This window comes from Aquarana catesbeiana, unplaced genomic scaffold, assembly GCF_042186555.1.
Source record: "Aquarana catesbeiana isolate 2022-GZ unplaced genomic scaffold, ASM4218655v1 unanchor228, whole genome shotgun sequence".
In the NCBI taxonomy this organism is placed as follows: Eukaryota; Metazoa; Chordata; class Amphibia; order Anura; family Ranidae; genus Aquarana; species Aquarana catesbeiana.
In genome coordinates this window covers 2,643,393-2,671,385 of record NW_027362655.1, presented here as the reverse complement: position 1 = coordinate 2,671,385, position 27,993 = coordinate 2,643,393, and the positions used below count along the sequence as shown (strand labels likewise).

The 27,993-nt window shown below is 44.2% G+C and overlaps 2 protein-coding genes across 5 annotated transcripts in view; one reads left to right on the top strand and one right to left on the bottom strand.

Annotated features, from left to right (window-relative positions):
- Positions 1–27,993, top strand: part of LOC141121646 (uncharacterized) — a 142,302-nt gene that overhangs the window by 15,044 nt on the left and 99,265 nt on the right. The window lies entirely within an intron of this gene.
- Positions 21,991–27,993, bottom strand: part of LOC141121645 (uncharacterized) — an 83,063-nt gene continuing 77,060 nt past the window's right edge. Inside the window, exons 9-10 of one of the 2 annotated variants that reach the window (XM_073611315.1) lie at positions 24,735–24,873; positions 21,991–23,082 (exon numbers count right to left, since the gene is read on the bottom strand). In XM_073611315.1, coding sequence (XP_073467416.1) covers positions 22,262–23,082; positions 24,735–24,873 — 960 coding nt within the window. In that variant the 3' untranslated portion in view covers positions 21,991–22,261. The remainder of the gene's footprint in view (positions 23,083–24,734; positions 24,874–27,993) is intronic. The other variant, XM_073611316.1, reaches the window with a different exon arrangement.

The following is a 27,993-nucleotide window of genomic DNA, read 5'->3' as shown; positions in this document are numbered from 1 at the left end:
TTGAATATTCATATTTTTTACACAACACTTAATATTTTCTTCCACAATGAAATTTTTTTTTTCACTTTTTTTTCATTTTTTAAATATATTTTTTCTTCCTCTGTTTCTTGGAATAATAAATGTTTCCAAGTGAAATATTTGTCCATGTTTATCTACGATCACATGGCAATTCATTTTAAATAAAATAAACAAATTGATCCAAATCAGTGTTCATTTGGTGGATACTGAATCCATATATTATTATATTAAGGTTTTTTATTTCCTCTTTTTCCCTTTTCTTTTAATCTAAACTGCATCTATGTTATGGAGTGTAATTTGTCAGTGCATTGTGGGCAAGCCCGTTCGTATATGATGGGCTGCCCACATTCAACATGTCCAGGACTCAGGCCGAGGTGTGAGGGTATTTATGGTGGTGAGTCAGCACGCTGCCCATTCCTCATTGAGAATGTCATATGTGACGAAACGCGTATGAGAAGGTAACGTGCTGACATCATTACACCATCTCGTTGAGAAGGACAGGAGCTTGAATTGTAGGGGGCCGGCTTGATTTATTCTATGTGATTTTAAGAAGCTTAAATGTAAGTGTAAACTTTTTAATTGATTTATTAAATCGGGTTGTAGACAGTATCACGCTATAGTCTATCTTATCTTTTTTTGGCCCGATTATTGATGTACTACCTACGGATTTACGGATTATATGGTATTTTGCCTAAGAACCTATCATCTTATATTATCCCGGGATCCCCTGCTGAGTAAAAGGCCTGGGCTGGGCTACAGCCATATGCTTATTCCTGCAGGTTATCTGGTAAGCATGTTCTCTGTAAGGTGGCGGTTCACTTGTCTGTGTTAAATATCACTGGGGTGTTCCGTATACAATAGAGTATCACGCTATGGTCTATATTATTTCTTCCTTTATGGGCTGATTGCCAAATCATCTCCCACGGAGCTACCTATTTCTTGGTATCTAATTGAGGGTCATATCAACCTGTATGCAGAATCCTGATCGCGGAAGGCAAAGGCCTGGGCTGGGTTAAAGCCATTCGCCCAAATTTGCTTGCTATCTGGTAAGCGTGTTTTCTATGAGGTGGTGGGACACTTATCTGTGATTACACCAGTGTGGTGTCTTTGAAGTTTTTCAGCCACATACAAGTATTGGAACTGTCATGCCCTGCAATTGGATTTATGGACTGTAATTAGCGCAATTATTCTCCTCTCCATTACGTTTGTGCTATATCTCACATTTAATTGCTGCTTTTGGGACTGGTCCATCCAATTATAATATGTTTTTTGTGTTTTTTATTCTTAGCGCAGTTTTTTCCCCTTTTCTATTCATTAAATAGCAGCTAGACTCAAAATCAGTTTACTGCAGCAGATCAGGCAGCGATTGGTTGCCAGAGCTTGCAGCATATCATTGCCGCTCATTGACTGGTTGCTAGAAGCTAAAGCACATTATTTCTGCTTGCTGATTGGTTGCTAGAGGTTACTGCACATCCTTATCACTCACTGGTTGCTAGAAGTTACTGCCCATCATTAACCCTCACTGATTGGCTGCTAGAGATTACTGCCCATCATTATCACTCACTGATTGGCTGCTAGAGGTTACTGCCCATCATTACTGCAAACTGGTTGCTAGAGGTTACTGCACATCCTTATTGCTCACTGATTGATTGCTAGAGATTACAGCAGATAATTACTGTTCACGGATTGGTTGCTAGAGGTTACTGCACATCATTACATCTGCATCAAATTGTGAGTGTGGCTAAACTGCACTGACAGTGAGGCATTGTTATAAACCAGGATCTCTGGAGTACACTGTATAGGAGTCGACCGATATATCGGCCGGCCGATATATCGGCCGATATTTGGTGTTTTTTACTTAATCGGCATCGGCCGATTGTGCTAATAAAAAAGGCCGATATAACTTCATCGTGACTTGCAAATGACTTCTGTAATAGAAGTCAATATAAGTTGCCTGTATTCTTCTGTGAAGAGACTTCTCCCCTCTCTGGGCAGCCTGCCAAATCTGATAAAAAGAACCTGAAGAGATACAATGTTTACACTTATGAATGAACTAAACTCCCTGTGTAGAAGTTCTCTGTTTAACCATTTAAAGACTAAATCTTTTCTGACATTTGTTGCTTACAAGTAAAAATCCTGTATTTTCTGCTAGAAAATCACTTAGAACCCCCAAACATTTTATATATATATATATATATATATATATATATATATATATATATTTTTAGCAGAGACCCTAGGGAATAAAATAGCGGTTGTTGCAATATTTTATGTCACACGGTATTTGCGCAGCGGTCTTTCAAACGCAATTTTTTTTTTTTAGAAACACACTAATAAATTTAAAAAAAAACTAAGCAGTAAAGTTAGCCCATTTTTTTTCGTCCAGAAGTTTTGATTACCTGTTTTTGTGTATTTATTTTTAAGATAATAGTTTTTTTTAATTTTTTTTAAAATCTAAATTCTACATACAAGTGAACTGATTGGACGTTTGTTTTGGTTAATAAATGTTTAAATGTAAAAAATTTTCTGTATCACTTAAAGAGGAGTTCCACCCAGGGGGGCCGTCAAAAAAAAAAAATTAAAAGTCAGCAGCTACAAATACTGCAGCTGCTGACTTTTAATTGGACACTTACCTGTCCCTGGGTCCAGCGATGCGGGGGATCGAAGCCCCGCTCGTCCCCCCCTCCGCTCGTCGGCGCCGGCATTTCAACTGTGGGCACCGGGCTGTGGCTTCAGAGCCTGGCACCCACTGTGCATGCGCGAGCGGCGCCGCGCGCCGTGATTGGCCGCTCAATCACCTGGGACCTGTAATGGGTCCCAGATGATTGACAGGAGGCAGGGAGCAGAGCGGAGCCCTTCCTGTGCCGAGGGGGGAGTGATGTCACCAGCCCAGGCAAAGGAACAGGCAGACTACGAGGGACCACCTAGCAACAGGCATTTAGAGGTAAGTGAAAAAAAAAAATATCCAAATGTTTTTTTGTTTTTTGTTTTTTAGAATTTTTCCAGGTATTTTTGTTTTTTGGGTGGAACCCCACTTTAAGGTTGCTTTCACACTGCAGCGGGCATGCGTTGATGGTAAAACGCTGCTAGTTTTAGCGGCGCTTTACCGTCATTTTAGCGGCGCTATTCGGCTGCTAGCGGGGCGCTTATAACCCAGCTAGCAGCCGAGGAAGGGGTTAAATGCGCCCATGAAGCGCCGCTGCCAAAACGCTTTGCAGGCGCTTTGGCAGCGGTGCACATTCATTTCAATGGGCAGGAGTGGTGGTATACACCGCTCCAAAGATGCTGCTTGCAGGACTTTTTTTTAACATCCTGCCAGCACATCGCCTCAGTGTGAAAGCACTCGGGATATCACACTGAGACTGCAGGGGAGCCGTTTTACAGGCACTTTACAGGTGCTATTTTTAGCCCAAAAGCGCCTGAAAAACGCCCCACTGTGAAAGGGGTCTAACTGTTAAATTTTATGAGATGAAGGAAAAAAAAATCGGCCTAATATATCGGCCCAAAAAAATCGCCATCAGCCACCGTGATTTCTAAATATTGGCATCGGCCAGAGTAAAACCCATATCGGTCGACCTCTAATACAGACTGCAGGGGTTGAAGAGTGTGCTATGTACAGAGTGCATGGTTAAGGAGTGAGCTTTGTACAGAGTGCCAGGTTGAGCTACGTACAGAGTGCACAGTTGGGGGGTGAGCTGTGTGTACACTGCAGGGTTAGCTATGTGCACGGTTGAGTGGTGTGCTATTTACAGAGTGCAGGGTTGAGTGGTGCGCTATTTACAGAGTGCAGGATTGAGGGTTGCGCTACCTGCAGCATGCAGGGTTAAAAGGTGTGTTACATACGGAATGCAGAGTTGAGGGGTGCGCTATGTAAGGAATGCAGGGTTGAGGGGTGCCCTACGTAAGGAATGTGGGGTTGAGGAGTGCATTGTGTAAGGAATGCAGGGTTGAGGGGTGCCCTACGTATGGAATGCAGGGTTGAGGGGTGCATTATGTAATGAATACAGGGTTGAGGGGTGCGCAACTTATGGAATGCGGGGTTGAGGGGTGTGTTATGTAATCAATGCAGGGTACAGGGGTGCGTTATCTAATGAATTCAGGGTTGAGGGGTGCGCTACGTATGGAATGTGGGGTTGAGGGGTGCGCTACGTATGGAATGTGAGGTTGAGGGGTGCGCTATGTGCAAAGTGCAGGGTTGAGGGGTAAACTTTGTATGGAATGCAGGGTTGAGGGCTGTGTATATCCAAGTTTTCCATCACCCTAATTACAAAGCTCTTGCCCCAGATTCCAGTTCAGAGTTCATCCCCTGTCTCTTGTCCTCCCCCACTTCCAGTGTAGAGCTTTTCTACCTCCCCAAATCCTCTCCCAGTATCTAGAAAACCTCACAGAAGAGCAGCTAAACTCACAGAACGTCTGTGCAGGCTGCTGGCTTCACAAGGAACTTCTGCCTGTGTACATTCCATGCCCTCTCCTCCCCCTCCCTCCTCGGCTCTCATATAGAGATTGATGTGTAGAGCAGAGGGACCTGCATGGCTGCCGACAGAGAAGCGCTTCCACTTGTATATACAGAAGCAGCACTTCTGTATTTACAATTGACAGTAGTGAAAGGCCAACAAGTAGCGGAACTCCGGCGAGCAGCAGCGTGGGCATAATTGGCAGCTGCTTTGAGCCCCCCATCAATGATTGGGCCCTGGGCAGCTGCCCTATATGCCCTGTGCTAAAGACAGCCCTGCCTATAATCCCCTCATCACTGTCACTCCTATAAAAGACAGTTCTCGTTGTTTCCTCACTCTCTGACTAAGGTCCATGAATAAAGAAATGAACTGGTAGGAGATCAGAGGACCCATTTACTAGTTACCTTGAGGGTGAAATTGTAAGATGCTCAGAAACAAAGCTGCCTGATGTGGGAGGAGTCCTGTTTTAGGGGAACCAATCTGCTCATGTCTAGTAATAATCTTTTTTCCTTCTATTTTAGTACATGGACAGCAGATGAGGAAAACCTCAGAGGATTGTCTCACTTTGTCTCCAGACTGTAAAGTAGAAGATGAGGACATCACACAGTATAGTCCAGGAGAAAACCCGACTACCTCAAATGTCCATCCGGCACCACACAGTGTAGATGGACCATCGTATTCCTCTTATCCTGAGGAACCTCAGACTGTGAGGGATGGTGCCGTCCTTCCAACAGAGAAGAGGTTTTCCTGTACTGAGTGCCGGAAATGTTTTTTAGACAAGTCCAGTCTTTACAAACATCAGAGATTGCACATGGGGGAGAAGCCGTATTCCTGTCCTGAGTGCGGGAAATGTTTTTCAGTAAAGTCCCATCTTTTCAAACATCAGAGATCTCACACAGGGGAGAAGCCACATTCCTGTCCTGAGTGTGGGAAATGTTTTTTACAGAAGTCCAATCTTTACACACATCAGAAATCTCACACAGGAGAGAAGCCGTATTCCTGTCCTGAGTGCGGGAAATGTTTCCCTTTTAAATCCAGCCTTGATGTGCATAAAAGATCCCACACAGGAGAGAAGCCGTATTCCTGTCCTGAGTGCGGGAAATGTTTTTTGATGAAGTCCCATCTTTCCAGACATCAGAGATCTCACACGGGGGAGAAGCCTTATTTCTGTGCCGAGTGCGGGAAATGTTTCACTGGAAAAACCAGTCTTGATGTGCATAAAAGATCTCACACGGGGGAGAAACCGTATTCCTGTCCTGAGTGTAGGAAATGTTTTTCAGATAACTCCAGTCTTTACAGACATCAGAGATCTCACATGGAGGAGAAGCCGTATTCCTGTCCTGAGTGCAGGAAATGTTTTTCAATGAAGTCCCATCTTTCCAGACATCAGAGATCTCACATGGAGGAGAAGCCGTATTCCTGTCCTGAGTGTGGGAAATGTTTTTCAGATAACTCCAGTCTTTCCAGACATCAGAGATCTCACACGGTGGAGAAGCCATATTCCTGTCCTGAGTGAGGGAATTGTTCCTCACTGAAGTCCTGTCTTCTTGTACATCAGAGATCCCACACAACCCTCGAGGTGTATTAGTGCCTTGAGTGCGGGAAATGTCTTCTATATGAATGTTGCTGGACATCACAGCTCTCATGTGGGGAAGAAGCACACCCTGATATACACCTCAGATATACTCCATGGCTGATCTTCATCATGTAAGAAACAGTTCATAAGGAGATCAGAGATCACCAAAGACATGGATGAAGTGTTGTACTGTGTTGGCCATTGATAGCAGGAGAAAAATAAAAATGGAGTCTTTACCTTTCATTGGCTGAGTACATTTTGTGGTGTAAGCTTTCACAAACACTTAGAGGTCTATTTTTTAAACTTAGTTGAATGAATGTGACCAGAATTTGCCGAGCTGTGACAAGGTCTGGCCATGTTTTATTTCATATAATCATTGGATTAATCTAGTGGCTTTATAGTCGTATTGCACTCTTTTTACTGATGGAGGTATTTTAGGAGAAATACTATATTATGGCCACTAGATGGACTTCACCATCATAGGAAATTACTGTGTTAAAGTGGAGAGCCACCCTAAAAAAAAATTGCATGAAAAATCCTAAAAAAAAAAAAAAACATTTGAAAAAGAAAATGTTTTAAACTTACCTAAACCCTTCTGATGTATGGAGGACAGGAATAGTTTTCCCTTCGCACCACATCCCATATAGAAAATAAACAAAGATAGGGAAAAGGGGCAGTAACGTCCCTGGGACTTTGACGGTGCTTTAAAATACTGGGTGCATAGGACTAAAAAAAACTATATGCAACTACACATATAAAAGACACTTTTTTATTGAAAAATACATAATAACAAAAAGTTAAAAGAGATCCACTTTATTGAAGAGGCAATAGAGGCCCATCAAACTATGAATACCATTCTGTTACTCGACATGTTTCGCTCACATTCTTGAGCTTCATCAGGAGATGACCATCAAAGTCCCGGGGACGTTACTGCCCCTTTTCCCTATCTTTGTTTATTACCTAAACCCTTGTTGCTAGGCAGTCTTCCTAATCTGCCTCTTCCTATTCCGCGGCATGTTCTGCTCCTCGGTGAGCGGCCCCGTGGTGTTCTGGGAACTGTGTGTGTTCCCAGAACACCACGGGCCATTCACAGAGCGCTGCGCCGCTCGCGCGTGCGCAGTAGGAAACTGGCAGTGAAGCCGCAAGGCTCCACTGCCTGTTTCCCTTACTTAGGATGGTGGTGCCGGGAAATGAGGGATGGGTCGGCCCCGGGCGGCCGACATCGCGGGCGCCCAGGACAGGTAAGTACTTATTTAAAGTCAGCAGCTACAGTGTTTGTAGCTGCTGACTTTTAATTAATTTTTTTTTTTACGGCCGGAATCTCGCTTTAAAGTACAGTGCTAATTTCTCATGGCTGAACAAACGCTTGTTTCATTCATCCAATTAATTTTCTATAAGTAGACCCCTTAGTTTCCTTCATGGTTTCATACCTGAGGTTATACTCATACACTTGTGAGTATAGTACACACTGAAGGATATAAAGGGTGCATTTCATTAAAAAATATGTAAATGTAATTGTAGAGCACACAGATGCAATATTTTACCCAATTGTTTTGGTAAAAATATAAAAGATGAGGTTGTGCTCTGTAAATATATACCCAACATGTCCATCCCTAAAATTGTGCACAGGTGTGTGCTGGTGAAATGATGAAAAACTTTGATTATTAAAAAAGGGTCCATAGGTGACACTTTAACCCCTTCACTGCCATGGGCATATGTCGTACTGACCTACAGAACTGCTTCCAGCTGGCCAGCTAAGTATGATGTACATCCATGGCATTCCCCCTTCTGCTATAAGCTTATGGTCTCCTGAGCTTCCCTCCACTCTACAGCTCCTCTGCCTGTCCTCTAAGATGGTCCCCCACACCTCCAACATCCCCCCACAGCACCCATTGCCCCCCCCCCCCCACAGCACCGATCCACCAGTGGCTACTTCTGGCTTTTTCTGCTCTCCCCTCCTACTCGCTTTAGCTGCTGTGGGGGAGCCTCCTCAATTCAATGCTGCTGCCCAGTTTCCCCTCCTCTCCCATCCTTTGGCTGCAGCACCTGCTGGAGTTGGAGATCAGTGCATTGTTCAGGATGGAGAGTGTGGGGGGGGGGTTTGGCATGACATATTTACCAGCTCCTTCCTGAATGAACACAGTGAGGGATTGCTACCAATCACTCCTGTGTTCATTTAAGCATAGTAAAGAGTGTTTGCTGTGCTTCAGTTTTGTGAATGAATAGGAGCCTCTGTACAGAATCTTCCTACAAATCACACTCATAGAACAGTAATGGAGATAACAGCAGTATTGTCTTAACCAATCACAGCCTGGATATTTCCCAGTACAGGTCGGGAGGGGGATGGGTTATAGTACAATAAGGGACCCATAGATGTGACATGACAGAGACCCTCATAGATACGACTTTGTCATCTGATCTATCAGGAAATGACCAGATTGGAGGACAGTCTCATTTCTGGGAGGTAACTGCACACAGTGGGGGCTTGCGATTGGACGGGTCAGAATACCCTATAGTTCTCCCTCATAAACCAACACTGGGAGGAGTCTGTGTACCCCTTCCCCTCCCCTCTGCATACAATTAATGTAGACCTGATTATAGTCAGGAGAATTCACCCTAATAAAGTTGTCTGAGTAGAGGGCAGTGTGTATTTATCAAACGATAGTAGAATAATAACACTGCAGCCGTCCACTGACAAAATACCAATTGCCTAGAAATATAAAAAAATAGTATTTAAGGCAAGTTCCTCTGAATCAATTATGTATTGGAAAAACCAGGGAAAAGGGGGAAAGCTGGAAAGAAAACCCAAAGGGTCTGGAAGGATTCTTCAGGGAGGAACAAACTGGTAATAGAGAGATTAAATAGAATTCTTTATTGAAAACAATTCCACCCACATTACATATAAATTTAGAAAAAGATACCTCCACCACAAATATTAAAATGATGATAACGTTATCAAAGACTTCATCAATTGCTGCACCACACAGGTGATCTATATGATCACCTGTCCTTGTGGTAAAATATATGTGGGCAAAACGAAGAGACAGCCAAGAATTAGAATCAATGAGCACGTCCAGAGTATCATTAAAAAAGATGATGAGCGCCCTCTATCACTACATTTTCTTAATGTACATGGGGGTGAGGCAGCTGGACTTCAGGTTAAAGGTATCTACAGATTGAACTTGCCCCTCAGAAAGGGGGTGACTTTGATAGAATTCTCTATCAAAAGGAAAAAAAATGTGGATCTACCTTTTAAATGCCCTTCTACCTTCCGGCTTAAACAATGAGTGCAATCTCTCTGTATTTTTGGATTCTTAAAGTCTCCTGACTTATCATTTTTACTGATTCAGATTTAATTAATTCTTCAGACTCGTCTCTGTTACTAAAGCCTAACTAATTCTTTTTCTCTCCTTTGTTCTATTTTTTTCTTTACTCTTATGGCAGTCTCTTAATAATGTAGGTCTTGGACATGATCCAATACTGATATTAAGTTAATCATATAAATGTTCTTTGGAATCCACCTTTGAAGGGTTAACTTAGCATGCCGATTTAGTAATTTACTACTATCACAATGTGAAACACCTGTAGGCTCCGTTAGAAGTGTATTAGAATATTTACTTTGTTTTCATAGAATTTATAAGCTATTATTATATATTCCTATTATCTGGTGTAACTTTGTGTCATTTGTTCTGTACATGTGAACTTTATATGGACTCTAGGACCCTGAAACGGGACATTCTCACAGCGAGTCTGAGTGTTTAGGGTTAATTGATGACTGTGGGTAGTCTGAATGGAATACTCTGATACCAATAAGACTTATGGCCTCACTATTTAGTGGACTGTTAGCCATTGTTCATCTAGCTCTGATGAAATTTGCTTGTCGAATGAAACGCGTCAGCTAGACGCCCCTGCACACACAGCGTGCCCACCACGGACCCCCCCTCTCTTACCATTCCTGCTTGTAGATCGGCCGACCTAATGTGAACACGGAGACTCTCCTGGATTTAAGCTGTGACTGCAGCAAGACTGCGAGCTACGTTAGCACTATCTATGGGTGAGCTGATTCACGTTTATGGACACACGCTATACTAATAGAAACTTTAAAATACTTGCAAAGCCTCTACCTATTTGTAGAGCGGTGTCCCACTGTGTGAATCAAGCTTCCATTTGTGCCTAATTACACGGGCCCCTCATCCAACACTGAACGGCTGGTCCATCTGAAAGCGAAAATAATTCCTGGACCAAGCAGTAACTACTATGTGAGGACTACAACGGATGGATCAACAGCTCTTTATATTGATCCTGCTTCATAGCAGCAATGGTAATATAATTTGCTTTATGTTTACTCATGGATATTAGCGCCGCTGATTATATACATATTACCGGCACACTTTACAGTCAGTAAGTGAAGCAAACTTCCACCTGTGCCTACTCACACGGGATCCGGTAAGAGAAGTGAATTTACTCTTGTTTTATATAACCTGACTTTTCATACATTACCATTGCATGTCCATGTCCTGGTCATATTAACTCTGTGCCATCCGTGCTAGTTTTCCAGTGCTTCATACAATATCCAGGATTGCCGTGGAGCCAATCGGCTTTTTGTTTGTGCCCTCCCTTTGCATCTATGCAGGACTGACCATAATTTCAATACAAATATTGCTAATAACAGCTGAAGATAATCTTTTAAACTTGTTTATCTGCACAGTAGCTATTTTCTAGTACATACTCTTCAGGTCTACCAGCTGGTTATATGTTTGTAGGTGGATGATTGAATGAGGGGTTTGTCTGTGGTGATCACCTGTTAACGATAATAATTTTAATATTTGTGGTGGAGGCATCTATTTCTAAATTTTTATGTAATGTGGGTGGAATTGTTTTCAATAAAGAATTCTATATAATCTCTCTATTACCAGTTTGTTCCTTCCTGAAGAATCCTTCCAGACCCTTTGGGTTTTCTTTCCAGCTTTTCCAATTAATGTAGACCTCTCATGAGAGCAATATGTAGAAATCCTCCAAACCATCAGGAGACGGGAAAAAAAGAGGATAAAAGACAGTGGGAGAGATGGGACTAAGTGTAGTGATAATACCAGAAGGTGTGAGATGGTTCTAGAAGATCAGTAGATGTACGGGGCATGGACTCACATCTGAGGTCTTGTGGAGAATATGTCTGTCACCTCACTGAAGTCAATGGGTGGTCACACTCTATGGTCGTCAGGGAATTCCGGATGGTCATATTCTAAGCAGTATTTGGATCCCGGTAGAGAACTTTCACCCCAAGAAAAAATTAGGGTGATGTCAGCAGAGGCCCGCCTAGTAAAGGAGGGGACTTTGAAATGTTTTCTTCAAAAGGTAGGTGTTTATTGGACAAGAACTGTAAAATACACAATCAACATGTTTCATGGCTGGCTTCAAAGTGTCACTTCATCAGGACAAGTATAAGAAGACGATATAAAAATAGGGAATGAAGTAAAAGTCCTGTATATCGTATTATAAAGACCCAAGTCAGATACAATTCATGGACATGACTGAGATTTATGGCATTTAGGATTTGTATTTTGTTAGACAAGGTGAAGAGATATATGGAGAGGATGATCAATACATGGAGAAATCAATCTATTTGATCATATAAGGGAATCAATAGATAAATGAATGGCATCAATCAATAAGATCCATTTCACGTGATGGACTTATAAATCCAACCACCTGTCCCGCCAAGCAGAAAACAATTACCTTCGCCACTTTATTCCTTCTCTTTTCTACTCTACAACTGACCACCTCCTTGACAAAATCTCACCCCCGTCTTGCCTCAACCTGGCCACCTCTGTCTACAACAGTTCACTTTCATCCTCACTGGACTCTCTTGCTCCTCTCACTACACAAAATGTCAGGCCCCGACTATTACAACCTTGGCAGACCGACGACACCAGAACCCTTAACCACTTGCCGACCAGCCGCCGTTGTTTGACGGCTCCCCTGCGCAAATCACTGTAGCTGTATGGCGGCCGCTTTGAGGGGTATAGGGGGCACGAGCGCACATCGCTTCACATAGGAGCTGATGCGTGTGGCCGGTGGCTACCAGCGATTGCTCCTGAGAGAGACAGATTGGAGATCTGTCAATGTAAACAGACAGATCTCCGTTCTGTCAGGGGAGGAGAGACAGATCATCTGTTCCTAGTAATTAGGAACAGCGATCAGTCTCCTCCTCCAGTCAGTCCCATCCCCCCCAGTTAGAAACACACCTAGGGAACACATTTGACCTCTTGATTGCCCCTAGTGTTAACTCCTATCCTGCCAGTGACATTTATACAGTAATCAGTGGCTATTTTTAGCTCTGATCGCTGTATAAACGTCAATGGTCCAAAAAAAGTGTCCAATCTGCCTGCTGCAATGTCGCAGTCCCGCTAAAAATCGCAGGTGGCCGCCATTACTAGTAAAAAATTATAAAAATGCCATAAATATATCCCCTATTTTGTAGACGCTATAACTTTTGGGCAAACCAATCAATATACGCTTATTGGGATATTTTTTTACCAAAAATTTGTAAAAGAATACATATTGGCCTAAACTGATGAAAAAATTAGTTTTTTTTACATTTTTGGGGGGGATATTTATTATAGCAAAAAGTAAAAAATATTGTTTTTTTTCAAAATTGCCGCTTATTTTCGTCTATAGCGCAAAAAAAAAACAAAAAACGCAGAGGTGATCAAATACCACCAAAAGAAAGCTCTGTTTGTGAGAAAAAAGGATGTCAATTTTGTTTGGGTACAGCGTCGCACGACTGTGCAATTGTCAGTTAAAGCAACGCAGTGCCGTATCGCAAAAAATGGCCTGGTCAATAAGGGGGCAAATCCTTCCGGGGCCGAAGTGGTTAAAGAGGAACTGCAGTCTGCTCACATAATTTGTAATAAAAACATCTTTGCCATTCTGAAGCTTCCCTCCTCCAACCACTTGCATATTATTTTATATATACTGTGATTCTGTACTTGCCAAAAATGCTGCAGAAATCTCCCTCCGGAGTCTGGCTGCACCCATTTTAACTGTGGGCAGCTGAAGCTGCTGCCTGTTCACTTCCTGGATTTACACAGACACACAGAGGCACACCTCCAGCTCTGCAGCTCTCATTGGCACTCATTCCCCTCCCTTCCTGGCAAACTCTCACAAGAGTAAGAGAGAGCTGTGCATGATGTCATAAGCCTAGGCTAATGACCAGACAAGAAACAATAAGTGGGCTGTATAAGGTATTTACTGGCAGAGAAAAAAATGTTTTACTATCCAAAGTTAAAACAACAAGGGCAGAAGATTTAATAGATGGAAAGTTGAAAAAATGATTGAAGTTCCGATTTAATAGAAATAGCCGAGCACTGGAGCAAGTGCGGCGTAAAACTAACTCCCAGCATGCATTCACCCAATATAAATCTGCCTTCATAAAATACAATTCCTCCCTCCATGCTGCCAAACAAGCCTACTTCGTCACCCTCATTAATTCTCTGTCCTCCAGTCCTCGTTGTCTCTTCTCTCATTTTAACTCTCTACTTTGTCCACCACCATCTCCACCCAGTAACTCACTCACTGCTCAGGAGATTGCCAATCACTTCAAAAACAAGATTAATGCAATTCGTGGGGACATCTCCACTGCACAGACATCTAACGCACTTAACATACCCTGTACAAATCCACTTTCAACACTCTCCTCTTTTGACCTTGCCACTACTGAAGTGGTCTCTAAAATTTTCTCAGAAGCCCGTCCCCTGGATCCTGTTCCCTAACATCTACTACGGTCACCCTCCTCTTCTATCCTATGCTCCCTCACTCACATCTTCAATCTCTCCCTCTCTACTGGCACTTCCCCTCCCCTCTAAAACATGCCCCGATCACCCCCATACATAAAAATCCCTCACCGAATCCCACCATCCTGTACAAATTAAGACCCATCTCCTTGTTCCCGCTTGCGTCAAAACTTTTAGAACGCTTAGTCTACAACCGTCTTAGCTCCTACCTGACAATAACCTTCTTGACTCCTTTCGCTTGCTACACTCCACTAAAACTGCTCTACTGAAACTCACTAATGATCTACTAACTGCTAAAACCAATGGCCAATACTCCATACTCATACTACTCGACCTGTCTGCAGCCTTTCATACTGTTGACCATCCCCTCCTCCTCAAAAAACTCCACTCTCTTGGCCTTCAAGACTCTGCTCTCTCCTGGCTCTCCTCCTATTACAGCGCTCCTTCAGTGTGACCTATAACTCTGTTTCCTCCTCTCCACTTCCTCTTTCTGTAGGGGTACCTCAAAATTCTGTCCTCTGACCCCTTCTCTTCTCCATTTACACCTCTTACCTTGGTCTGTTAACCCAATTGCCGACCGCCTCACGCATATATACGTGAGCAGAGCGGCACGGGCAGGCAAAATCACGTACCTGGTACGTGATTGCCTTCCCGCGGGCGGGGGGTCCAATCGAACCCCCCCCCCCCCGGTGCCATCGGCGGTCGGCGTTTGGTTGGAAGCGATGAGAGACGAGGGGGAGACCATCCGATCGTGGCCCCCCCCTCGCGATCACTCCCAGCCAATGAGAAACATCCCCTGCCTCTGTATAGTACACAGAGGCAGAGGATGTGATGTCATCTCTCCTCGGCTGGCCAGTTTCCGTTCCAGCGCCGAGGAGAGATGACATGTAAGTGCACCAACACTCACACACAACACAGTAGAACATGCCAGGCACACTAAACACCCCCGATCCCCCCCCGATCGCCCCCCCAATCACCCCCCCCCCCGTCACAAACTGACACCAAGCAGGTTTTTTTTTTTTGTTTGTTTTTTTTCCTGATTACTGCATAGTGTCAGTTTGTGACAGTTACAGTGTTAGGACAGTGAGTATTAGCCCCCTGTAGGTCTAGGATACCCCCCTAACCCCCCCTAATAAAGTTTTAACCCCTTGATCACCCCCTGTCGCCAGTGTCGCTAAGCGATCATTTTTCTGATCGCTGTATTAGTGTCGCTGGTGACGCTAGTTAGGAACGTAAATATTTAGGTTCGCTGTCAGCATTTTATAGCGACAGGGACCCCCATATACTATCTAATAAATGTTTTAACCCCTTGATTGCCCCCTAGTTAACCCTTTCACCACTGATCACCGTATAACTGTTACGGGTGACGCTGGTTAGTTTGTTTATTTTATATAGTGTCAGGGCACCCGCCGTTTATTACCGAATAAAGGTTTAGCCCCCTGATCGCCCGGCGGTGATATGCGTCGCCCCAGGCAGCGTCAGATTAGCGCCAGTACCGCGAACACCCACGCACGCACCGTACACGCACCGTACACCTCCCTTAGTGGTATAGTATCTGAACGCATCAATATCTGATCCGATCAGATCTATACTAGCGTCCCCAGCAGTTTAGGGTTCCCAAAAACGCAGTGTTAGCGGGATCAGCCCAGATACCTGCTAGCACCTGAGTTTTGCCCCTCCGCCCGGCCCAGCCCAGCCCACCCAAGTGCAGTATCGATCGATCACTGACACTTACAAAACACTAAACGCATAACTGCAGCGTTCGCAGAGTCAGGCCTGATCCCTGCGATCGCTAACAGTTTTTTCGGTAGCATTTTAGTGAACTGGCAAGCACCAGCCCCAGGCAGCGTCAGATTAGCGCCAGTACTGCTAACACCCACACACGCAGCATACGCCTCCCTTAGTGGTATAGTATCTGATCGGATCAATATCTGATCCGATCAGATCTATACTAGCGTCCCCAGCAGTTTAGGGTTCCCAAAAACGCAGTGTTAGTGGGATCAGCCCAGATACCTGCTAGCACCTGCGTTTTGCCCCTCCGCCCGGCCCAGCCCAGCCCACCCAAGTGCAGTATCGATCGATCACTGTCACTTTTTTTTGTAGCGTTTTGGTGAACTGGCAAGCGCCAGCGGCCTAGTACACCCCGGTCGTAGTCAAACCAGCACTGCAGTAACACTTGGTGACGTGGCGAGTCCCATAAGTACAGTTCAAGCTGGTGAGGTGGCAAGCACAAGTAGTGTCCCGCTGCCACCAAAAAGACAAACATAGGCCTGTCGTGCCCATAATGCCCTTCCTGCTGCATTCGCCAATCCTAATTGGGAACCCACCGCTTCTGCAGCGCCCGTACTTCCCCCATTCACATCCCCAACCAAATGCAGTCGGCTGCATGAGAGGCATTTATATGTCCTCCCGAGTACCCCTACCCAACGAACCAACCCAAAAAAGATGTGTCTGCAGCAAGCGCGGATATAGACGTGACACCCACTATTATTGTCCCTCCTGTCCTGATAATCCTGGTCTTTGCATTGGTGAATGTTTTGAACGCTACCATTCACTAGTTGAGTATTAGCGTAGGGTACAGCATTGCACAGACTAGGCACACTTTCACAGGGTCTCCCAAGATGCCATCGCATTTTGAGAGACCCGAACCTGGAACCGGTTACAGTTACAAAAGTTAGTTACAAAAAAAAAGTGTAAAAAAAAAAAAAAAACACAAACAAAAATAAAAAAAAATAGTTGTCGTTTTATTGTTCTCTCTCTCTCTATTCTCTCTCTCTTATTGTTCTGCTCTTTTTTACTGTATTCTATTCTGCAATGTTTTATTGTTATTATGTTTTATCATGTTTGCTTTTCAGGTATGCAATTTTTTATACTTTACCGTTTACTGTGCTTTATTGTTAACCATTTTTTTGTCTTCAGGTACGCCATTCACGACTTTGAGTGGTTATACCAGAATGATGCCTGCAGGTTTAGGTATCATCTTGGTATCATTCTTTTTAGCCAGCGGTCGGCTTTCATGTAAAAGCAATCCTAGCGGCTAATTAGCCTCTAGACTGCTTTTACAAGCAGTGGGAGGGAATGCCCCCCCCCCACCGTCTTCCGTGTTTTTCTCTGGCTCTCCTGTCTCAACAGGGAACCTGAGAATGCAGCCGGTGATTCAGCCAGCTGACCATAGAGCTGATCAGAGACCAGAGTGGCTCCAAACATCTCTATGGCCTAAGAAACCGGAAGCTACGAGCATTTTATGACTTAGATTTCGCCGGATGTAAACAGCGCCATTGGGAAATTGGGGAAGCATTTTATCACACCGATCTTGGTGTCATCAGATGCTTTGAGGGCAGAGGAGAGATCTAGGGTCTAATAGACCCCAATTTTTTCAAAAAAGAGTACCTGTCACTACCTATTGCTATCATAGGGGATATTTACATTCCCTGAGATAACAATAAAAATGATTTAAAAAAAAAAAATGAAAGGAACAGTTTAAAAATAAGATAAAAAAGCAAAAAAATAATAAAAGCACCCCTGTCCCCCCTGCTCTCGCGCTAAGGCGAACGCAAGCGTCGGTCTGGCGTCAAATGTAAACAGCAATTGCACTATGCATGTGAGGTATCACCGCGAAGGTCAGATCGAGGGCAGTAATTTTAGCAGTAGACCTCCTCTGTAAATCTAAAGTGGTAACCTGTAAAGGCTTTTAAAGGCTTTTAAAAATGTATTAATTTTGTTGCCACTGCACGTTTGTGCGCAATTTTAAAGCATGTCATGTTTGGTATCCATGTACTCGGCCTAAGATCATCTTTTTTATTTCATCAAACATTTGGGCAATATAGTGTGTTTTAGTGCATTAAAATTTAAAAAAGTGTGTTTTTTCCACAAAAAATGCGTTTGAAAAATCGCTGCGCAATTACTGTGTGAAAAAAAAAATGAAACACCCACCATTTTAATCTGTAGGGCATTTGCTTTAAAATAATATATAATGTTTGGGGGTTCAAAGTAATTTTCTTGCAAAAAAAAATAATTTTTTCATGTAATCAAAAAGTGTCAGAAAGGGCTTTGTCTTCAAGTGGTTAGAAGAGTGGGTGATGTGTGACATAAGCTTCTAAATGTTGTGCATAAAATGCCAGGACAGTTCAAACCCCCCCAAATGACCCCATTTTGTAAAGTAGACACCCCAAGCTATTTGCTGAGAGTCATGTCGAGTCCATGGAATATTTTATATTGTGACACAAGTTGCGGGAAAGAGACAAATTTTTTTTTTTTTTTTTTTGCACAAAGTTGTCACTAAATGTTATATTGCTCAAACATGCCATGGGGATTTGTGAAATTACACCCCAAAATACATTCTGTTGCTTCTCCTGAGTACGGGGAGACCACGTGTGTGAGACTTTTTGGGAGCCTAGCCGCGCACGGGACCCCGAAAACCAAGCACCGCCTTCAGGCTTTCTAAGGCCGTAAATTTTTGATTTCACTCTTCACTGCCTATCACAGTCTCGGAGGCCATGGAATGCCCAGGTGGCACAAACCCCCCCCAAATGACCCAATTTTGGAAAGTAGACACCCAAAGCTATTTGCTGAGAGGTATAGTGAGTATTTTGCAGACCTCACTTTTTGTCACAAGGTTTTGAAAATTGAAAAAAGAAAAAAAAACATTTTTTTCTGGTCTTTCTTCATTTTCAAAAACAAATGAGAGCTGCAAAATACTCACCATGCCTCTCAGCAAATAGCTTGGGGTGTCTACTTTCCAAAATGGGGTCATTTGGGGGGGGGGTTGTGCCACCTGGGCATTCCATGGCCTCCGAAACTGTGATAGGTAGTGAGGAGTAAAATCAAAAATGTGTGCCCTTAGAAATCCTGAAGGTGGTGCTGGGTTTTCGGGGCCCCATACGCGGCTAGGCTCCCAAAAAGTGCCACACATGTGGTATCCCCGTACTCAGGAGAAGCAGCTGAATGTATTTTGGGGTGCAATTCCACATAGCCCATGGCCTATGTGAGCAATATATCATTTAGTGACAACTTTTTGTAAATTTTTTATTTTTTTGTTTTTTTTGTCATTATTCAATCACTTGGGACAAAAAAAATAAATATTCAATGGGCTCAACATGCCTCTCAGCAATTTCCTTGGGGTGTCTACTTTCCAAAATGGGGTCATTTGGGGAGGGGGTTTGTACTGCCCTGCCATTTTAGCACCTCAAGAAATGACATAGGCAGTCATAAACTAAAAGCTGTGTAAATTCCAGAAAATGTACCCTAGTTTGTAGACGCTATAACTTTTGCGCAAACCAATAAATATACGTTTATTGACATTTTTTTTACCAAAGACATGTGGCCGAATACATTTTGACCTAAATGTATGACTAAAATTGAGTTTATTGGATTTTTTTTATAACAAAAAGTAGAAAATATCATTTTTTTTCAAAATTTTCAGTCTTTTTCCGTTTATAGCGCAAAAAATAAAAACGGCAGAGGTGATCAAATACCATCAAAAGAAAGCTCTATTTGTGGGAAGAAAAGGACGCAAATTTCGTTTGGGTAGAGCATTGCATGACCGTGCAATTAGCAGTTAAAGCGACGCAGTGCCGAATTGTAAAAAGTGCTCTGGTCAGGAAGGGGGTAAATCCTTCCGGGGCTGAAGTGGTTAATAAACTCTCATGGCTTCCAGTACCACCTGTATGCTGATGACACACAAATCTATCTCTCTGCTCCTCACCTCACTCCTTCAGTCTCCTCTCACATTACTAACTGACATATCAACATGGATGTCACACCACTTCCTCAAAGTCAATCTTTCAAAAAACTGAGCTCATAATTTTTCCTCCAGCCTGTGCCCCCTCCCCTGACTTCTTCATCAAGAGCAATAATACAACCATTAGTCCCTTCCCTCATTCCAAGGTACTAGGTGTAATTCTGGACTCTGACCTGTCCTTTCAGCCTCAAATCAAATCACTGTCCAAATCTTGCAGACTTCACCTCCGTAATATCTCCAAAACACGCCCCTTTCTAACTGTTGACACCACTAAGCAACTTATTCACTCCCTTGTTATCTCTCACCTTGACTTTTGTAACTCCCTCCTCATTGGCCTACCTCTTCATAGGCTATCCCCTCTTCAGTCTATCATGAATGCTACTGCCATACTCATCCACCTTACCACCCGTTCAGTGTACGCCACCCCTCTCTGTAAATCCTTCCACTGGCCTTCATTCAGTATCCTCCACCCCTCTCTGCCAATCCCTCTACTGGCCTTTATTTAGTGTCCTCCACCCCTCTCTGCCAATCCCTCTACTGGCCTTTATTTAGTGTCCTCCACCCCTCTCTGCCAATCCCTCTACTGGCCTTCATTCAGTATCTTCCACGCCTCTCTGCCAATCCCTCCACTGGCCTTCATTCACTGTCCTCCACCCCTCTCTGCCAATCCCTCCACTGGCTTCCATTCAGTGTCCTCCACCCCTCTCTGCCAATCCCTCCACTGGCCTTCATTCAGTATCCTCCACCCCTCTCTGCCAATCCCTCCACTGGCCTTCATTTAGTATCCTCCACCCCTCTCTGCCAATCCCTCCACTGACCTTCATTCAGTGTCCTCCACCCCTCTCTGCCAATCCCTCCACTGGCCTTCATTCAGTGTCCTCCACCCCTCTCTGCCAATCCCTCCACTGACCTTCATTCAGTGTCCTCCACCCCTCTCTGCCAATCCCTCCACTGGCCTTCATTCAGTATCCTTCACCCCTCTCTGTCAATCCCTCTACTGGCCTTCATTCAGTCTTAAAAGGCTATCCCCTCTTCAGTCTATCATGAATGCTACTGCCATACTCATCCACCTTACCACCCGTTCAGTGCATGCCACCCCTCTCTGCAAATCCTTCCACTGACCTTGTCTTGCATACACACGGTCACACAAAGTTGTCGGAAAATCCGATCGTTCTAAACGCGGTGACGTAAAACACGTACGTCGGGACTATAAACGGGGCAGTGGCCAATAGCTTTCATCCCTTTATTTATTCTGAGCATGCGTGGCACTTTGTCCGTCGGATTTGTGTACACACGATTGGAATTTCCGACAACGGATTTTGTTGCCGGAAAATTTTATATCCTGCTCTCAAACTTTGTGGGTCGGAAAATCCGATGGAAAATGTGTGATGGAGCCCACACACGGTCGGAATTTCCGACAACAAGGTCCTATCACACATTTTCCGTCGGAAAATCCGACCGTGTGTACGGGGCATTACTCTGTCCAATTTTAGACAATCCCTGAAAATGTATCTCTTTCAGGGAGGCCTATCCTCCCTTCAGCTAACAATCAAATCTTCTACTTCGCTCATCAGTTCATCCATCACAGTTACTGCCTTTTGTTTCATCAGCCCCTTCCTATTAGATTGTAAGCTCCCAGGTGCAGGGCCCTCCTAACTCTCTTGTATTGAATTGTTATGTTGTAAAGCGCTGCACAAACTGTTGGCGCTATATAAATCCTGTGCAATAGAAATAATAGATTGGGACTTCGCTACAAATTCTGCTGCCGGTGCAGAATTGGTGGGTGGGGCAGGGGGTAAAACAACAGAAGAATGCAGGTGGAGGGAGTAAGCATATGCCACACAGTCCCAATCTCTCATGTAAATAGAAGCTGGCAGCTGTGTGTACAGACATTGACAGGAGGGAGGAGCTAGAGGGAGAGAGAAATCCACCCCACCCCATTTCGTCTCTCTCCTCTCATGCTCCAGCACTGGACTTTGCTCACCCCTCCTTCCAGTGCAGCTCCTGTATTCCTATTACCACTGCTGGCTTCTGAATACAGGAGGGGAAGAGAGAGAGCACAGCCTCCCGGATCTCTGATGCTGTCCCTGCTACTCCCAGCACTTGGCTGACAGGAGTGTTGATGTTGCCGTCACTATTCCTGTCAGCCACATAGTCAGAATGGTGGCACCCTCATCCCTGCAGTATAAAAATGTGCCCAGGGTAGTCACCTATCCTGCCCACCCCTTGTCCCTCCCGGCCCTGACTACAACAGATGTTAAACTCACTGGCTTGTAATTGCCAGCTTCTACCTTGCTGCCCTTCTTGTGGATAGCTATGATATTAGGTGTCTGCCAACAATGGGGAACTTCTCCTGTTAGAAGTGATTGATTAAAAAGATCCATTAATGGTTCACAAAATGTACTTAACCAATGAAAGGTAATGACTCCATTTTTATTTTTCTACTGCTATCAATGGCCAACACGGTACAACACTTCATCCATGTCTTTGGTGATCTCTGATCTCCTTATGAACTTTCATGATGAAAATCAGCCATGCAGTATATCTGAGGGTGTGCTTCTTCCCCACATGTCCAGCAACATTCATATGGAAGACATTTCCCGCACTCAAGGCACTAATACACCTTGAGGGTTGTGTGGGATCCCTGATGTACAGGAAGACAGGACTTCAGTGAGTAATTCTCTCATTCAAGACAGGAAAGTGGCTTCTTCCCTGTGTGAGTTTTCTGATGTGTGTTAAGATGGGACTTCTGTGAAAAACATTTTCCGCACTCAAGACATGAATATGGCTTCTCCCCTGTGTGAGATCTCTGATGTGTGTAAAGAATGGACTTGCTTGAAAAACATTTCCCGCACTCAGGACAGGCATAAGGTTTCTCCCCTGTGTGAGATCTCTGATGTTTGTAAAGAACAGACATCCGTGAAAAAGATTTCCCGCACTCAGGACAGGAATACGGCTTCTCCCCTGTGTGAGATCTCTGATGTCTGTAAAGATGGGACACCTGTGAAAAACATATCCCACACTCAGGACAGGAAAACGGCTTCTCCCCTGTGTGAGATCTCTGATGTCTGTCAAGATGGGACGTCTTTGAAAAACATTTCCCACACTCAGGACAGGAAATGTCCCCCGTGTGAGATCTCTGATGTGTGGAAAGATTGGACTTATATGAAAAACATTTCCCACACTCAGCACAAGAATACGGCTTCTCTCCTGTGTGAGATCTTATATGAATATTAAGATTGGATTTAGAATCGAAACACTTCCCACACTCAGGACAGGAAAACCTCTTATCTGTTGGAAGGACGGCACCGTCCCTCACAGTCTGAGGTTCCTCAGGATAAGAGGAATACGATGGTCCATCTACACTGTGTGGTGTCGGATGGACATTTGAGGTAGCCGGGTTTTCTCCTGGACTATACTTTGTGATGTCCTCATCTTCTACTTTACAGTCTGGAGACAAAGTGAGACAATCCTCTGAGGTTTTACTCATCTCCCGTCCATCTACTAAAATAGAAATAAAAAGATTATTACTAGACATGAGCAGATTGGTTCCTCTAAACCAGGACTCCGCCTACATCAGGCAGCTTTGTCTCTGAGGATCTTACAATTCCACCCTCAAGGTAACTAGTAAATGGGTCCTCTGGGACCTTAGTCAGAGAGTAAGGAAACAACGAGAACTGTCTTTTATAGGAGTGACAGTGATGAGGGGATTATAGGACGAGTGTCCCCACCCCCCTCTATCACCCATTGCCATCTTCCCAACACAAGAAGTCCTGCACTTCCTTATTTAGTCCATGTTTTAGTCATGAATAACAGCGGGGCTGAGCCCCACCAGAGGTCAGAGAGTGAGGATGGGGGGAGAACAACCAAGATGAAGACTGGACTGATCCTGAAGACCACCATCATTGGATTATTAACTCCTCCCTCATTATCACTTTCTGTTTAAGGTTCCAAAGTTTGAAGATTTTAGCACATGATTATCAACATGTAAAAGTCTGTGCTCCAATCAAATCATCAGATATAAAATGTCCAGCTGATAGAAAATGGGTGTAACAAAAGAGAATACATATTTTGTTTATATACTGTTTAGCAGTGGGTAGAGGGGATCGAGCAAAAGTCAGGTCTATGTAATGTACGACATATTGTACACCAACCTCATCTGCAGGTATCGCCCAAATCGTCCCCTCCACTCCACCCAGGACCTCCTGCTCTCTAGCTCCCTTGTTACCTCCTCTCATACTTGCCTTCAGGACTTCTCCAGAGCCTCTCCCATCCTCTGGAATTCCCTGCCCCGGTATATCCGATCAGCCCTTAACCTGTCCACCTTTAGGAGATCCCTGAAAACTCATTTATTCAGGGAAGCCTATCCCACACCCACCTAACTGTCCCCGAGCCACCACCATCAAATCATTCCCTGCATCTATTACCTTTTGTACCACCACTCCCTCCCTTTAGAATGTAAGCTCTACGAGCAGGGCCCTCCGTCTGTCCCTTCTGTATTGAACTGTACTGTAATTGTGCTGTCCCCCCTCTACATTGTAAAGCGCTGCATAAACTGTTGGCGCTATATAAATCGTGAAGAATAATAATAATATTGTATAAGATACAACAGATAGGACTATATAGTATCAGAATGATGTAATGTACAACATAGAGTATATAGTGCAGGGGTCAGGAGTATGTAATGTGCAATATAAATTATATAGTATAAGGGTCAGGACTGATAATATTGGTATTCAGTAATCAGGGAAAGCTTAAATGTTTACTTGAGACAAGTTGCAGAGATCCCACACCGCTGCCTCCCATCTCCTGAGACTGCACTCAGTGACTTGGGTCTGAGACTATACAGACATATCCCTCCACCCGGCACAGCCAGCAAAGAACAGAGCAAGCAACCCTGGGACAATTGCTCTATTAGAGATCATGCTAGACCTGGGCATGCGACAGAAAACCAAGGTGCCTAGGTAGAGCAACATTTAAGGTGAAAATCAACATTTTGCTGCTAGCTGAACCCCAGAACCTCCATGAATCCAGTCTAGATACATAAATTGTGTTTGCAACATAGAGAAGGAAGATTATCACCCAGTCCTTGCCCTACTCTGGACCAATCAGTGAGCAGTATGGGTGGAGGAATGTATTTAGTGTTAATCACCCACCTGTGCTGATCTCTGTAGGAATGTCCTCCTCTATAAATGTCCCCGTTATTCCATCCTCCTCCATAGACTGCTGATCATCCCTCACATACATCTCTTCTTCTGCTTTCACTTCAAATTCTATATCGATTGGATCTCCACTCTAAAGCCAGAAAATGAAAGTGAATATCATCCATAAACTATACGATTTATTATTATGACATCACATAAAAAATCCACACATCATCTCTAGGAGTCCATGTTCTAGATGCTCCATCCCACCAACCTTGTAACAGTGAGGGACGGTGTGATCTTTCTGTGTGGAATCCCAGGAATACAGAGGACGGGGACATCTCTCTGGTGGGTTCGTTGTATTAGGTGGCTCCATCATATTCTTGTGTACGTCTGAAATCTCCTCCATCACTCCATACTCCTCATCCTCCTCTTTTTTAACAACAATATTATCATCCTCAAGGTTTCCACTCTGCATATATAATAAAACATTCATTGTAACAAACATGCCGTGTATAAATCAGAACTATCAATAATTATCAATCATCTACCTGATGATGGTGAGGGATGGTGTGACCTTCCTGTGTGGAATCCCGGGAATACAGAGGACGGGGACATCTCTCTGGTGGATTTGGGTAGCTGGATGACTCCACCATGGTGTCCTGGTACAGATCTTTGTGTTCTTTTAGAAACTCTGACTCCTCCATCACTCCATTCTCATCCTCCTCTTTTATCTCTTCTTTAACCTCAACTTTAGACTCTCTCAGGTTTCCACTCTGAATATATAACAAAAATGACATCAATTGTAACAATGCAGATAATGTACTGATCCTAATGATACTATCAGTGATTGTTCCTCATCTACCTGATGATGGTGAGGGATGGTGTGATCTTCCTGTGTGGAATCCCGGGAATACAGAGGACGGGGACATCTCTCTGGTGGGTTCCCATTACTGGATCCATCTGTAGGAAACACACACACGGACTGAATACATTGTTTCTATGTGTTTATCAGATGATGGGGGATCTAGGTGGAGCCTCCATACTGCTCTCTCCTTTACAATAAAGTCTCCTCTTACCCGGTGATGGGAGGGGCGGCTGATTGTCTATCATGACGTCCTTGTAGAGATCTTTGTGTCCTTCTAAATACTCCCACTCCTCCATGGAGAAATAGACAGTGACATCCTGACACCTTATAGGAACCTGACACACACAATGATACAGTCACCATCCAGACACATCTCTTGTCTGTTACTGGATAATGTCCCAGAATTCCCAGCACCGCTCACCTCTCCTCCATGATCTCTCTGGTGACTTCTAGAATCTTCTTTGTATTTCTCTATTCTATCAGGGAGGGAGGTGGAGGCAATGTGATGGTCATATGATCTCCAGACTTCACAGGAGGAAAACTCTAGATCTGAACACAAATAGTAAAATCAAATGATATTCCCAGAATCCTCCTCAACTCTGTGTGCTGCCAGCTTTCCTCCATAGATAGAGCACTCTTTTGCTTTCAGCCACCTCGTCGAGGAGGGAGGGAGGAACGAGAGGAGAGGACTGGACTGGCGCTGGACAGGGACGGTGACGCTACAGAACGACACCCCTGTACTGGGCGGCACAAGGGGTGGGGCCACCCCCCATTTTGGACTCAGTTATCGGCGTGATTTCCTTTTTGGCATTTGCCGAAAAGGCCATTTTCGGCCAATACGTTTCGGCGGTCGAAATTTCGGTGCATCCCTACTAGGGATGAGCTTCGAACTTAAGTTCGACTCGAACATCGGCCATTCGTGGAATTGTGAACATTTTGGGCCGTTCGCGCCAAATTCAAGTGGCACGTCACGGACCATAATTCACTGCGGCATCGCAGTGCATTGCTGGCTGATGATGGGCCAAGCATGCACTATGACCCACATGCTTTGGCCAATCACAGTGCGGTAAGAACAGAGAGCCATAATTGGCCAAAGGCAGGGTGGCCAATTATGCCTCAGGGGATTTAGTACACGCCCCACCCTATATAAGGCTGCCTGGAAGTCAGCCTTGCGGCGTGCTGAGAAAGAGATAGAGAGAGAAAGAGAGACAGTGTCATTTCATTTGAGTTAGATAGAGTAGGCAGGTGAGTCAGTTAGCTGCAGTCAGTGTATTGTTATATAGCTGCATCCCAGGTGTTTTGTGTGTGTGTGTGTGTGTGTGTGTGTGTGTGTATGTGTATGTGTGTGTGTATAATATATATATATATATATATATATATATATATATATATATATATATATATACACATATATACATACATATACATACACACACACTGTATTCAGTTTAGCTAGATCCGTTCCTGTTATTCCCTTCCTAATATACTTACAGGCAGGCAGCTGCAGTATTTTCAGTCAGTATACTGTATCCTGCGCACAGTGTGCAACAAAAGCTAACTGCAGCCAATTGCTGGTGTTCTCTTCCTAATATACTTACAGGCAGGCAGCTGCAGTAGTTTCGGTCAGTGTACTGTATCCTGCGCACAGTGTGCAACTAAAGCTAACTGCAGCCAATTGCTGGTGTTCTCTTCCTAAAAAATACCACAGGCAGGCAGTTGATTCAGCTAGCTGCAGTATATTAGTGTACTGTATACTGGGCACAGTGTGCAGCTAAAGCTCACTGCAGACAATTCCTGTTGTTTTCTTCCCAATAATACTACTACAGGCAGGCAGGCGATTCAGCTAGCTGCAGTATAATCAGGATATATATACATCCCAGCTTTGTGCAGCTACATCTCACTGCAGGCTATTCCTTGTGTACCTATTCCAATACATCAAAGACGGTATGTCTGGAAGGCCAACAAGGAGAGGCAGACAGTCATAGGCCAATAAAAGAGGGCAAGCAGGCTCTGTGTCTAGAGGCAACAGTGCTGGTCGTGGACACGGTGCATCATCAGCACTTGACCATGGGGCACGCTTGTCCTTTTTACCAGCAGCTTGCCGTGTTGAGCCACAACATGCCGAAGAGTTGGTAGAGTGGATGACCAAGCCGTCCTCATCCTCCATCACCCAGGCTACCAATGCAGGTGCCAAAGCAGCCTATTCCTTGGACTCAAGGTCATCATCAGTTACTCCTTCCCTAGCCCCACCGGAGGAGTCCCCCGAACTGTTCGACCACAGTGTCGGGTACATGCTGCAGGACGCTGGTGACTTCGTGCGTTATTCCAAAAGTTCTTCGGTGTGGACCTTTTTTGAGATGTGTGCAGCAGATCGCACTGTTGCCATTTGCAACATATGTCTGA